At 39.7% G+C, this 12,131-nt stretch overlaps 2 protein-coding genes across 2 annotated transcripts in view; both read left to right on the top strand.

The window, feature by feature from the left end:
• Positions 1–11,703, top strand: part of LPCAT2 (lysophosphatidylcholine acyltransferase 2) — a 30,837-nt gene extending 19,134 nt beyond the window's left edge. Inside the window, exons 9-14 of the mRNA XM_057430635.1 lie at positions 280–362; positions 890–1,015; positions 1,796–1,949; positions 8,802–8,900; positions 10,659–10,800; positions 11,075–11,703. Coding sequence (XP_057286618.1) covers positions 280–362; positions 890–1,015; positions 1,796–1,949; positions 8,802–8,900; positions 10,659–10,800; positions 11,075–11,319 — 849 coding nt within the window. The 3' untranslated portion in view covers positions 11,320–11,703. The remainder of the gene's footprint in view (positions 1–279; positions 363–889; positions 1,016–1,795; positions 1,950–8,801; positions 8,901–10,658; positions 10,801–11,074) is intronic.
• CAPNS2 (calpain small subunit 2) lies at positions 3,145–4,496 on the top strand. Its single transcript, XM_057430636.1, has one exon. The coding sequence runs from the start codon at positions 3,489–3,491 to the stop codon at positions 4,233–4,235; it is 747 nt and encodes a 248-aa protein (XP_057286619.1). The 5' UTR covers positions 3,145–3,488; the 3' UTR covers positions 4,236–4,496.
• Positions 11,704–12,131: the final 428 nt, after the last annotated feature.

Below are 12,131 nucleotides of genomic sequence, written 5' to 3' on the forward strand. Positions count from 1 at the left end.
ACATTTATTATATCTTCCTTCTCTGGGGGTTTGATTTTTCATATTAAAGCAGCTTCTACCAGCCTTTAAGAGGTAGTCTTGGACTAAATCTCACTTGCGTGGCATGGGCAGAAGAGCCAGAGTGGTTTCTAGGGCAGTTGAGACCTCTAGTGTCCAGTTCCTTCATTGCATGGCTATTTTTTTTCTCCTGTTTTTCCCCTATTCCAAAGACTTGCAAGAAATTAATGTTGCTAATAAATTGGTGAGTATTTAATTCATTGTATAACTCATCCCTTTCAGTTTCTGCCTGTTCATGTTCCTACTGAGGAAGAAAAGAATGATCCCATCCTTTTTGCCAACAGAGTCCGACAAACCATGGCAACGTATGTAATCAGTCCTGAATGAAATCTGTGAGAATTTTTATTTTATATCCAGCAATTCCACATATATCCTAGCCATAAAGTACAAATCTGTTCAAGCCCCAGGTACCATTTATGGGAATTACTCTAGATTTCCACAGAGAAGTCAAAATTCCTATACTAAAACACTGGTTATTTTTACATGGGGCATAAAGAAAGTTATCTCACATTGAAACATATCCAATTCCTGGAAAGGTGGAATAAACTTCTCCCTTATTTGCTCGGCAAGAGTAAATGGGTGGTTTCTTCTCCAAGGTTACTGGGGTGCATTTACAAAACTGTAAATCATGACACTGCCATAATTAGTTCATAGTATGGTTTAACAAAATGGTATATATTCCTTTATCCTACTTGCAACGGTGCAAGAATGAACTATCATTTGTTTTGTATGTTAGCATTAAAGCCAAACTGAGACAGAGAAGGGAAGCAGTCAACTAAAGGTCATTTTAATATAAGAAATTAATCTTCCTTTTCTTTTAATTCTGTTTCAGTGCTTTGAATGTGCCAGTCACTGATCACACTTTTGAAGATTGTCGACTGATGATTTCAGCAGGACAGCTGACTTTACCCATGGAAGCTGGGCTGGTGGAGTTCACCAAAATCAGCAAGAAGCTCCAGTAAGGGAAGTGTAGCTGTTGGTAGCATAATTACTGCAGTGCTGAGGGTGTAGATGGCCACCTACAAAAGAATTCATTACCTGATACCTGACTTGGCCACATGTAATATAGTGTATTTATGTATACAGTTTGCATACATAAACTATATGGAAGTCAGAGATGAGAAAAATCCCAGTAAGAACTAATCCCAAGTAATTTTTGTGGGCAGTGTCACAAGAGGAAAAATGCATTTCTCTAATCTTTTATGGATTTATCTCGCCAAAAGGCGAGGAAGGTAGAGCAGTACCTATTTTAGGCACTTGATAATTATCTTGGTGCCCAGTTTAAATAGCTTTAGTGGAGATGCACAGGCAGTGTGTGGTAGGAAGTAAAAAAACTTCTTCCCAGACTGAGATATCAGCTAGGAGTTAAGATTCTTAATTGTATTGTGCAGCTGTGTTTTGCTAGTAGTGTCAACTTCTTTTGTCTGGACAGAGTGGAATTTGAGGACCAAGCTGCTTAATCATACACTAACACCATCAAACAAACTGGCATGGCTGTGGTCAAATATGATGTGTGCAGTGAATCTCTACCCAAGCATAGAACTGCCAGCTTTTAATATTAGTAACTGGGGGAAGCAGTCCTTAATTGCTGATTTCATGTTAAATGTCAGCTTGGAAGCACACAGGATGCTCTGTTTGGCTATTTTTCATGATTGAACACTGTAATAACTCCTACTGAAATCCCATCTGTCCAAGATCTGCTGTATAGAAATATCTCCTCTCCCTCATGTTTGCATAGCTTACAATGGAATCGTGTCAGAGAGCAGTTGGATACCTTTGCTGCTATTGCAAGTGCTTCCAAAGGGGGAAGAATTGGAATTGAGGAGTTTGCAAAGTACTTGAAGCTACCTATTTCAGATGTCCTCAGAGAGTTGTTTCTACTTTTCGACAGGGTGAGTAGTTGGTTAACTTGCATGTTGACAATGTTTTGCTAAAAATCACATTCCAGAAGGATGTTTAATTCGTTGTGTCCAACTTAGTAAATGCTTCTTGGTTAGCAATTCCTGTAGGCAAGATAGGTGACTCTGCACTTTCTATCTTAAGTTTCGATGGAGAAAGGATTATCAGTTTGTAGCTTGCAAGATGACAGCCATCTCTTGGACCAGGTTGCCACACCATGCCACCATGGTAATCTTCATGCTGGTAATGGCTGAGTATTTCCTTTTGCCTCCCCCAGATTTTGAACTTATGTACACTCTGACAGCCTAATTAACTGATGTAGTTGTAAGTAGAAAATTTATGGCAGACGAAGCTGACTAGAGTGTGTGTTCTTGCATATGTGTTTGTGAAGGGTGCTGTTAGACATTGTAAGGTCTCCTCTTGCCAATCTCCAGCCATAAAGGAGGCTACATGTTAATTTGATCATTTAGGCTTTCCCCCATAGTGGTAATTTCTCATTTTATACTTCTTCCTGAAGATGAGACAAATTGTTCTGTGGGTGTGCCACTCTGACTAAACCAGAAGCATCAGTGACTAGAGCACAGCACAGAATTCATCTTGCTTCTAGGCACCCATTATGTACTACAGTGCAAGCAGCATGTTGTGCTACAGGTGCTGATGAACTAGAGTTCATTTCTTATTGTAGGAGATCTCAGCTCAGTGTCACTCCTTGTGATCAAGTTAGCTTTAGCAGCACACCTGTCCCTGGTAGGTCTTTCCTGTGTAAATGCCAATAAGAACTGGTTTGGGAGTTTTCCAGATAGAAAGGTTCTAGAAGCTCTAAAACAGAGGGAGCCAAATGCATTTCCTTCATTGCTGAATGCATTTGGAGTTCTAGAAGAGCTAGGTATTCATCCTTTTTTTATTCTTGCCTTCACATCTTGGACCATTGGCTCCTGTGAACATGTAGTCCAAGTCCTGAAGCACGGTACATAAAATAGAGACATGATGTGTCAACCAAAATAATTAAGGGCAAGCAAAACTCCTTTGACTTTCCCTAGGTGGCACAACAGTGACAGTAACTAGAATTGGCAATGTAATGCTCAATTCATTAAAAAATTGAAGGTGTAAAAGACAGCAAGAACTGACAAGACTAGTAGCTTTTGCTGCATTCATTTTTAAGATCAGCTTTACTGACAAACAGTCACATTAACGTGACACGGCTCTTTTCAAATTGCTTCATTTATGAACACAGGTATTTTGAGGCTTCTGCTCTGTGATTTTAAGCCTCGTTGGGCTTTTTTCCACAACGATTCTTCAAATCATATAAAGTTAATTATGCACAGAAGAAAAGAAACAGAGGCGTGTCAACAACTGACAGAAACTACAGAGACCTTAGAGAACTTTGGCACAGCTGTTGACATGCACAGACACGGTGAAGTTTAAGCATGCAGATAAACTGTGGTTTGCCTACGCCTACATCTCAGACACAATACAGCTTCGGAGCATTACAGAAACACTGGGTCTCTCAGTAACTCCAAGAAGTCTTCACGATGTTCCTTGCTAAAGCTTTGCTGAGCGGAGGAAGTGGTAGTGGTCATGGAGGGAGCCTTGCACATGGCCTTGGAGGTCTCCTGACAGGAGGTGGTCATGGAAGGAATCTTGGAGGACTTGTTGGAGGTCTTGTCAATCTTGTAAGAGAAGCAGCAGCTCAGTATAATCCGGAGCCACCTCCACCTCCACACAATCATTTTACGAATGTGGAAGCTTACGAGAATGAGGAGATCAGACAGTTTCGTCTCCTCTTTGTCCAGCTTGCTGGAGATGATATGGAAGTGTGTGCCACAGAGCTAAGGGACATCCTGAACAAAGTCGTTTCCAGACATCAAGACTTGAAAACAGATGGCTTCAGCTTGGACACATGCCGTAGCATGGTAGCTGTCATGGACAATGATACAAATGGCAAACTGGGCTTTGAAGAGTTTAAGTATCTGTGGAACAACATCAAGAAATGGCAGTGTGTTTACAAGCAGTATCATACTGATCAATCAGGCACTGTTGGCAGAGCTCAGCTGCCAGGTGCCTTGAAGGCTGCAGGGTTCCACCTGAATGAGCAGCTTTGCCAAGTGATCATACGCAGGTATGCTGACGAGCACGGCAGCATGGACTTTAACAACTTCATTAGCTGCTTGGTACGACTGGACAGCATGTTCCGGACCTTCAAGTCCCTGGACCGAGATGGAGAAGGACAGATTAAAGTGACCATTGAAGACTGGCTAGAGCTGACCATGTATTCGTGAAGGTGTACTAGAGAGGAAAAGCTTTGTCTGGAAGATACATACAGAAGACTACAATCCTCTACTATAGAACTGTAGTCTTTTCCTTGTTCTAAGGCAGATGTAGCTTGTGGCAGATAGCTCAAAGTGTTGTGGTTCCTCTTCTGCATGCATTAATCTGCTTTTCTGAAGGGTTTGGGTTAGTTATCAGTTGAACAGCTGCATGTCTCAGAAAACTATCTCTAGATTCTGAAGTGTGGGAATATGTGGAAGGATCAAAGCTTAGTTATTCATTTAAAGTGGCTTGTATGTGAGTATAACTATTACCTAAAAGCTCGGAAGTTTGGTGTTGATGTTACTGTTCCAACTCTTCAGCATTTGCTAAGCCAGAATAAAGCTCTGTTTGCCTAAAGGCAATCACCAGTAAAGAGAGTTGCTCAGTTATTTCCAACAAGGGGAAAAACATGAGAATTGCAATAACTATGATGAATTTACATAATCATATTTAATTTCCTTCCTGCTTCTGCTTTTTGATGCTTGTCTGCTGCAGCAAAACCTGAGTGGTATTGTCAATTCTACCTTCAGGCCAAGACAGATCTGAAGACTTACAGAAGGCTCCTTCTATAACCTTTTTCTCCTTTCCACAGTTCTATTAACTAGTCTTTTCTCTTTTTCCTTTAAGCCTTATTATAGTTATAAGAACAACTTAAAATACTACATTTATATTTAGAGGAGTTTGCTGTAATAATGCAGTCACATAGCAGGGAGCCAGCCAAAATCAGCCTCTGGCTGAGTTAGATTTTATCAGGGTGCAGCATCCCACTCAAGCTAGTTATGTAGTTCTGTCAACTTTTGAGTAAAAGAAAACAGAATAACTTGAACTGTCAGAGGTTCATTTCTTTGCAGTAAGGATTACATGGTTGATGAAGACAGCCTTTTAACAAGACAGTTTCTCAGCAGGGCTTTGCTGCTTTACAGGAAAATGGTTTAGGGTATGTGCTAGCTGACTGGAATGTGCAAGGATGAGTTTAGTAGCTCCACGGGCAGTCTGCAGTTGTCAGAATCCACACACCCCTGCCCCTCCCTAGGGAAACATCAGTGACTAATCGAGAAATCCCACACAATACCTGCAGGGCATCTGAATGCTAACAAATGTGTTGTGGTTTGGGTTTGTTTCTAAATTTCTGTAGCTTTGATTTCTACATTCTGCAGTTACACTTGGCAAATACTATTTTCCAAACTGATGAGATCTCCTCCCTGCTATACATGCAGAAGCCTTTTGCTTGCAACTTAAGAAAAAGTAACTTACGACTTTTGCTCAGACTTTTTTCCTCCTGCATTTTGTTTAATACCAAGCTGGGTGACAGAAAGAGTAAAAATACTCGTATTGGCCCAAATTTAGCACTTTAATGGAAGTAGTATGACCCTTATTAGTTCTTGAGATGAAAGAGGTCAGTCCCTTCCTAATGACATTCACCCTTCTCCCAGTTATTCAGTGGAAAAAATACAGTCGTCCACAGTGGTATTTGGGCTCTGAGTAAGAGAAAAGTGAGCACAAGGGAAAGTGCGGTACCTCCATGTGAGCACCAGCCTACCAGGTTTGTTTCAGAGGTGCTCTTTCTGACCAGTTAGAACTTGCAACAGGCAGTGGAAATTTTGGAGTTACAGCAATAGGCTATTGCATGATGAGCCTGGGTATGAGTACGAGAGGCGCATCTGCAGTCCCTCCCCAGATGGTCCAGTTGTAGGTTCTCTGTACTAGCTGTGTAAGTTACTCAGGGTTTACTTAGCTAAACAGCATGCAGACTTGCACACTTGATTTTTCCTGTTGCCTTACATAGTGAGAAAAAAGATCTGTGGCAGTAGTACTTTAAACTTTATTTGTCTTGCATTTGTCTTGCAACCCTTTTGCAACTCCAAATAAGACTGCTTATGACAATGTAAACTTTCTTGTTTCCCAAAATGTAAGATTTACTGTATTGTGTAAAACAACAAAACCCTAGTTACCATAGCATGCCATATTGAAAATAGTAGCAGAAAACTAGTTTCTGTAAAGAAAACAGGGCTTGTTGAGGTTACACTCTTTCAGTTATTTTATGAAACATAAATACAAGTATCTAAATATTGTTGTTCTGCTTTGCTATTTAGAGAATTGGAGCTCAGCTCATGCGTTGCGTCCTTAAAATATTTAACTATTTTCACAGGCTGCAAACACAGCTAGATACCTGTAAAAAGACTACTGCAAGTCCTTGTTTGCAGTGATGCTACGCAAACACTGAAGGTTTTCCTGCATTTTCAGTTTAACTCCTATCTCTTTTTCCAGACAACAACCCTATCATTTCTCATTAGCCAACATGCCAGAGCATTTGGAAGTTGGCTAGTGATTCTATGGCTTAGTAGAGCTAGTCACAACATGATCTTGCAAGTATAGTAGCTTGATTTCCTACTCAAATGGCTGGAGTTCTGCATATCAGTTTGCACTCAGTTTTGATTACTCAGTTTTAGCACATTAATTAAAGTAATATGACCCTTATTAGCTCTTGTCATTTTTCCTTGTGCAGCCTCAGCTGTGTTAACTTACTTCAGCAGCCGTTTTTAATGGGACTATTTTAGTTAAAGCTTACTTCCCAGTTCTTTTCCTGTGATACATATTCTTAACTTTAAAAATAAATAAAAAAAAATCGTAATTGCATCAAACAATCCTTTGCTAAGAATACAGTCTACAAAACTGTCCAAAACTAATACTGCATGGAACAGTCATTATCTACACTCCTGTCTCAGTTGCTTTAAGAGTTTAGGTTTATAATGATAGTTTTTAAAGTTTGATCTATTATCTACATTATGAGAACTGTGAAGTAGCCAGAATATTTAAAGTCAAGCTCTGCAGCACAATGAGAGCACAACATTTGTAAATAACACAGCATTTATGAGAGAACATTGTCCTTTTTTGGTGATTAAAAACTATCAAAAGTTACATCTTTTAGACATACATAGAAATAACTTAGAGACTATTCATATCTTTGCTAAAAAGTTTCCCTAAAATGTACAGGTTTTTGAAGTAGAAGATTCTCAAAGGTTGTGTGTCTTCAAAGGAGGTGCAACAGTTGTCTGTGCAGAAGAGTCCTGAGTTGGATTAGAAGGCTACATAAAAGTGTATTTTAGCAGTTTTGTATCCTGCCAGACATATAGCTTGATAAAAGTTAGTACTGAGCATATTATTACACATATTTTGTTAATCAAGAACTACCTTAAAACCTGAATTCAGTAACAGAAATCCCATTTCATGTGAACTCAAGGTTATCAAAGTGCTCCACAGAGCAGCGTTTCTCCACAGGCAAGCTCCATATTCCACTATTCAACAGCAGAAAACCGGGAACAAAAAGGTTAAGATTGGTACGCTCAATTGGGCATAAGAAGTTGGTAGGAGAGCCAGGAATAGAATCTAGATCTGGCTGTTCACTACAGATTTACTCAGGAGACCACCCTTCTCTCACGTGGATGAAAAGGTTTTGTGCTGTTCTCAGACTTAGAGAGTCTACTTTGTAAATCTTGTTTTCTTGAAATGTACAGCACATTATCCACAAAGGGAGTTCTGCTTCACGCTTTTGTTTGCTTTTAAAATGGTTTTGATGCATACCCCTTTTTGTGAATGTTCCAAACTATGAGCTACTAGTCATCTCTGCTGTGCTTTCATTAACTACTCTGTGTCCCATCACCTAACACTTAGAGATGTCTCTTCCCCCGGGCACACGATGTTTCCCAAAACACAAGGTGTTTTCCCAAAGAAACGCGGTGTGGTCAGAGGAACACTACTGACTTAAGCATATATTTCAACAAGCCTCTGCCATTTTCCCTATCCACAAGTATAACACAGTTTACATAGGAAAACTGGTCACAAATCCCATATCAAGGCAAATTTCAGATGTTTTGTTGATGTAACTTTGTAGTGAAATGTTTGTTCAGATCTAAACTGAACTTACCAGAGAGACTGTTACAGTGAATTTGTTGCATTTATGGCTCAAAAGGAAGGATAGTGTATTCATTTCAAGATAGCATGTAGGGCAACACATTTGTTTCAAAGAAAGGCTTAAGATAGTCCATGTAGAGGTACTGCATCATCAGGCTGTACTTCCACTAGCATATATTTTATTACTGAAGGTTCTTAGGAAGAATTAAGGCAACAGCCTCACTGTTGACATGTTCTAGGATGTTGCATTGGCCTGTGAGCAATGCAGAGCTACAACAGTTGTTAGTTACCCTAGACCCATGTATTCCAGTTCTTACTGGAGGCTTCTTGGAGATCATATACTAGAGAAAAAATGTGTAAGTTGTTTTAGATCTCTTTTGTTTGAGTGTTTACAAGAGAAATGGAGACCAAATTTCTAGCTATTGAAAATACTGTAACATTGCTAGTTCAGCCTTTGTATTACATACATTTAGCAATCTGTTAGTATTTTTTTCTGGGAAGAGCCAATACCTCTAGTGCTGTAAACTGTTTTAACGGAAGTTGTATGGCTGATTTATACAACAGCTGTTAAAGTGATCTGCAGTATTAACTGTAGCTACTGCCATGTGTGTGTTTGCATACAGAATGGAGATGGCACCATTGACTTCAGAGAATATGTAATTGGTTTGTCCATTCTGTGTAACCCAGCCAACACAGAAGAGACTATTCGGATGGCATTTAAGGTAAGTTCAATTTAGTGTAAATCTACAAACCTGACAAATCAAGACTGACTGTAGGTCTGTTAGCTTTCAAATCACAAGTTTATAGCTTCAATCTGTTATGCAAATGTGAGTAATACTCTTAAACCAATTGACATTTAGAGTGTGAAGGGGAAGGAGGGAATTGCCAGCATCATGGAAAAGGGTTTCAAAAGCCATGTGAAGGCACTAATGAATATGTAACTTGGCAGGCTAACTCCAAAAATGATTCAGCAGCACTTGCAGTTCTTTCGCCTGAGGTTTTTTCTACTGTGATTCTTCAGTGTCACAAGTAGACAATAGATGGAGCAATATCCTCTTGTCGGTCAAGTACTCAGTAGAGTCACTGTTAATAAAGAGGAGGGGGCTGGAAAAGCCAAGAAGAGCTATTGAGGACTGGCACATCGAAAAAAATTGGGCTGCATCTAAGATCTACTGGCTTGAACTGTGGTGTGGTGATAGTACAGCAGTTAAGAAGCACTAGCTTGTTACAAATCTCAGGTACAAGCAGGCAATATGTGATCAGGGATGCCCAGGCTGTGAGTCCCCTGAACAGGAAAATGCTCAAGTGACTTTTTTTTTTTTTTGGTAGATCTTTGATACAGATTCAGTTGCTTTACCCAGTAATCTGTTCTTATGACCTATATTGAACAATATAGGAGATACAGATCACGTTCATCTTGAGTACTTTTTGGTACTGGTGGGTACTTGGGAAGTACTGGAATTTTTATGGCAATCCATTATATACACTGGCTGCTTTACAGATAAGCACTACAGCTGTTCCAAGTGATTTGTGCTTTTTTAGGGGTGTTTCATCACCACAGAGTCCCATGAAGAAGCAAGCCTAGCACCTATTGTTGCTGTCTCATTATTTTGTTTTCCAGACTATACTCCAGTATCTTACCAGTTGTGCTGATTATAAAATCAGTAATTTGTTTGAATTCCCAGTTTCAGTAGGAAATGACTGGTTCAGCTGGTAAAACCCTGTTTAAGTCTGAACTAGAACTATGAGGTTCCTTTTGCTAGTTGTTTTCTTGGGAAAGTTTGGAAAAGTTTGCCTGTAGCAAGTATTTAAGCATTAGAGCCATCCATCCCTCGTGTTTCTCAAGGGGCTGATTCACGGCAGATGCTTACTGTCACTGTGCTGGGAAGGATGGGGTGATCGATGTACATCTACTGCCTGTGCTTCCAGTCACCAAAATTCCTTGTTAATGACAATAATTCCTTAGTGGGTGACCGATCACATATACTAAAATTTAGGCATTTATGTGAGAACATAAACTATGGCAAGTTTAATCTGATGGTAGATGTGCCAGAACTTAATGAAAACGAAGACTAAAATCTAAGATGTTCCAATATAGGGTGGCTGATTCCAGTAGACCCTTAGCACAGCTCATAGTAGACATAAACCTTTGTTAATGTTTTGTTTTTATCAGTTTTTTATGAGTTTATTACTGAACTGTAATAAACAGTGAGGTTGGTTTGTTGTTGCAGAATGTTGTAATCCCAACTATAGCATGTACATTGCTCTGCTGAGTGTCTGCTAAGTGTCTCTCTTTTCCAGAGAAAATACATAAAATGTTTAACAAGAGAAAGTGGCTGAGACAACCAGTCTCTCTGAATCCTAGGCATTATTTGCAGATCACCTTTTGAATGCTAGAAACCTAATACGTATTGCTAACATGCATAGAAGGTTCATAGGCAAGCTGATGCTGAAGTATTGCTACATGTTGTGTTTTCCAGCTCTTTGACCAGGATGAGGATGGCACTATAAAGGAAGATGAGTTTGCTTGTATCATTCGGGCAGCTCTGGGGCTGCCGGAGCTTGATGTATCTATGCTCTTTAAAGAAATAGATGCAGATAAAACGGGGAAGCTGTCCTATGGTAAGTTAACATCCTTTTGTAACAAAGAGTACTCTGGTAATCATACTGATAGTGAGAGTTTCTTACCTTTTTTCTGCCTGAAGTTATCTGATGGTTCTCATACTCTGTTTCTGGGGAAAACAGCTGAAGCACAGGCCTAGGTACTGTGTGTGATATGCCTGATATGCTTCAGAGTGAAGTAACTGGAGATCGGCTTCAGTAAAAGGAGCAGGCACTGAAATTTCTTTTGATTCTGTTGCTGCACTATAGTATCTGTGTTTTCTGTATTTTTCAGATGAATTCAAGCACTTTGCACTCAAGCATCCAGAATATGCCAAGTTGTTTACTACATACCTAGAGCTACAGAGATACCAGTTAGATATGTTGGAGGAGTATGACATTGAGTCACCTGCAGTCAAACACAGTCCAGTTAGAAAGAGTACAGTCCCAGTATCAGAAACACCAATTGCAAGAAATAAGGTCTGTCCTGAAGGCAATGAAGAGGATAACTCGACTACCTCTGACAAAAAGGATGACTGAGAAGAGCTGAAGAATTCAGCTGTTGAATTCTACAGGGTTATTTCCCCTAGCTATTCCTAAGCACAACTGATCTAAAATAGAGAGGGAAGGTAAAGTTTAAGAAACTATATATATGTATTCTTTTTTTTTCACTTTTGTATCAGGAGAAGTTATTCCTGTTTGAGTGTAAGGGAGAAACCACTGTAACTATTCTGTCCTTGATGTCAGGATCACAAATGCTGGGAATGTTGTTCACTGTCTTCCAAGTTCATGCTTCCACAAAAGTAACAGATGTGCTAGCAGGGGTAAGAGGCTCCAGCACTGCAGTGGCCTCTCAGGATGGAAACTGAGGATCCACTTGTGTAAAAACAAGTGGAATCTTTGGTGTTGCTCAATTCCTCTGCATCCCCATCCCCAACTCGTCTTAAGGAGGGGAAACAATGCCAGAGTGATTTAATTGGCAATATCACTTAGCCCTAGTCAAGGCCCTGAGAGACAGGAAGAAATTACAAGAAGCTCAGCTGAAGCTGATGTTTTCTTTTAGCTGTCCTTAGATTTCCCTTAACTGCTCCTTAGCTATAAAGCCTAAGCTTCTGAACAAGACATGCTAATTCACTGATGTTAACAGAAATAGATTTAGGCTTAAAGGCTAATTAAAAATGCAAATGGCTGTACTTCTAACAACAAAAAACCTAATGAGAATTCCAAGATAGCAGGTCACAGTCTACAGGAAAATGCAGGCAATGAGACCCAAGAATTAATCCACTATTTAAAAATAAATAGAACATTGTTTGCAGTAACAATTGTTCAGGATCACATTAGGAAGAACATTT

The sequence above is a fragment of the Pezoporus wallicus genome, unplaced genomic scaffold (genome assembly GCF_028554395.1).
Source record: "Pezoporus wallicus isolate ANWC-B61680 ecotype Strahan unplaced genomic scaffold, APGP_CSIRO_Pwel_v1 contig_8518, whole genome shotgun sequence".
NCBI lineage: Eukaryota > Metazoa > Chordata > Aves > Psittaciformes > Psittacidae > Pezoporus > Pezoporus wallicus.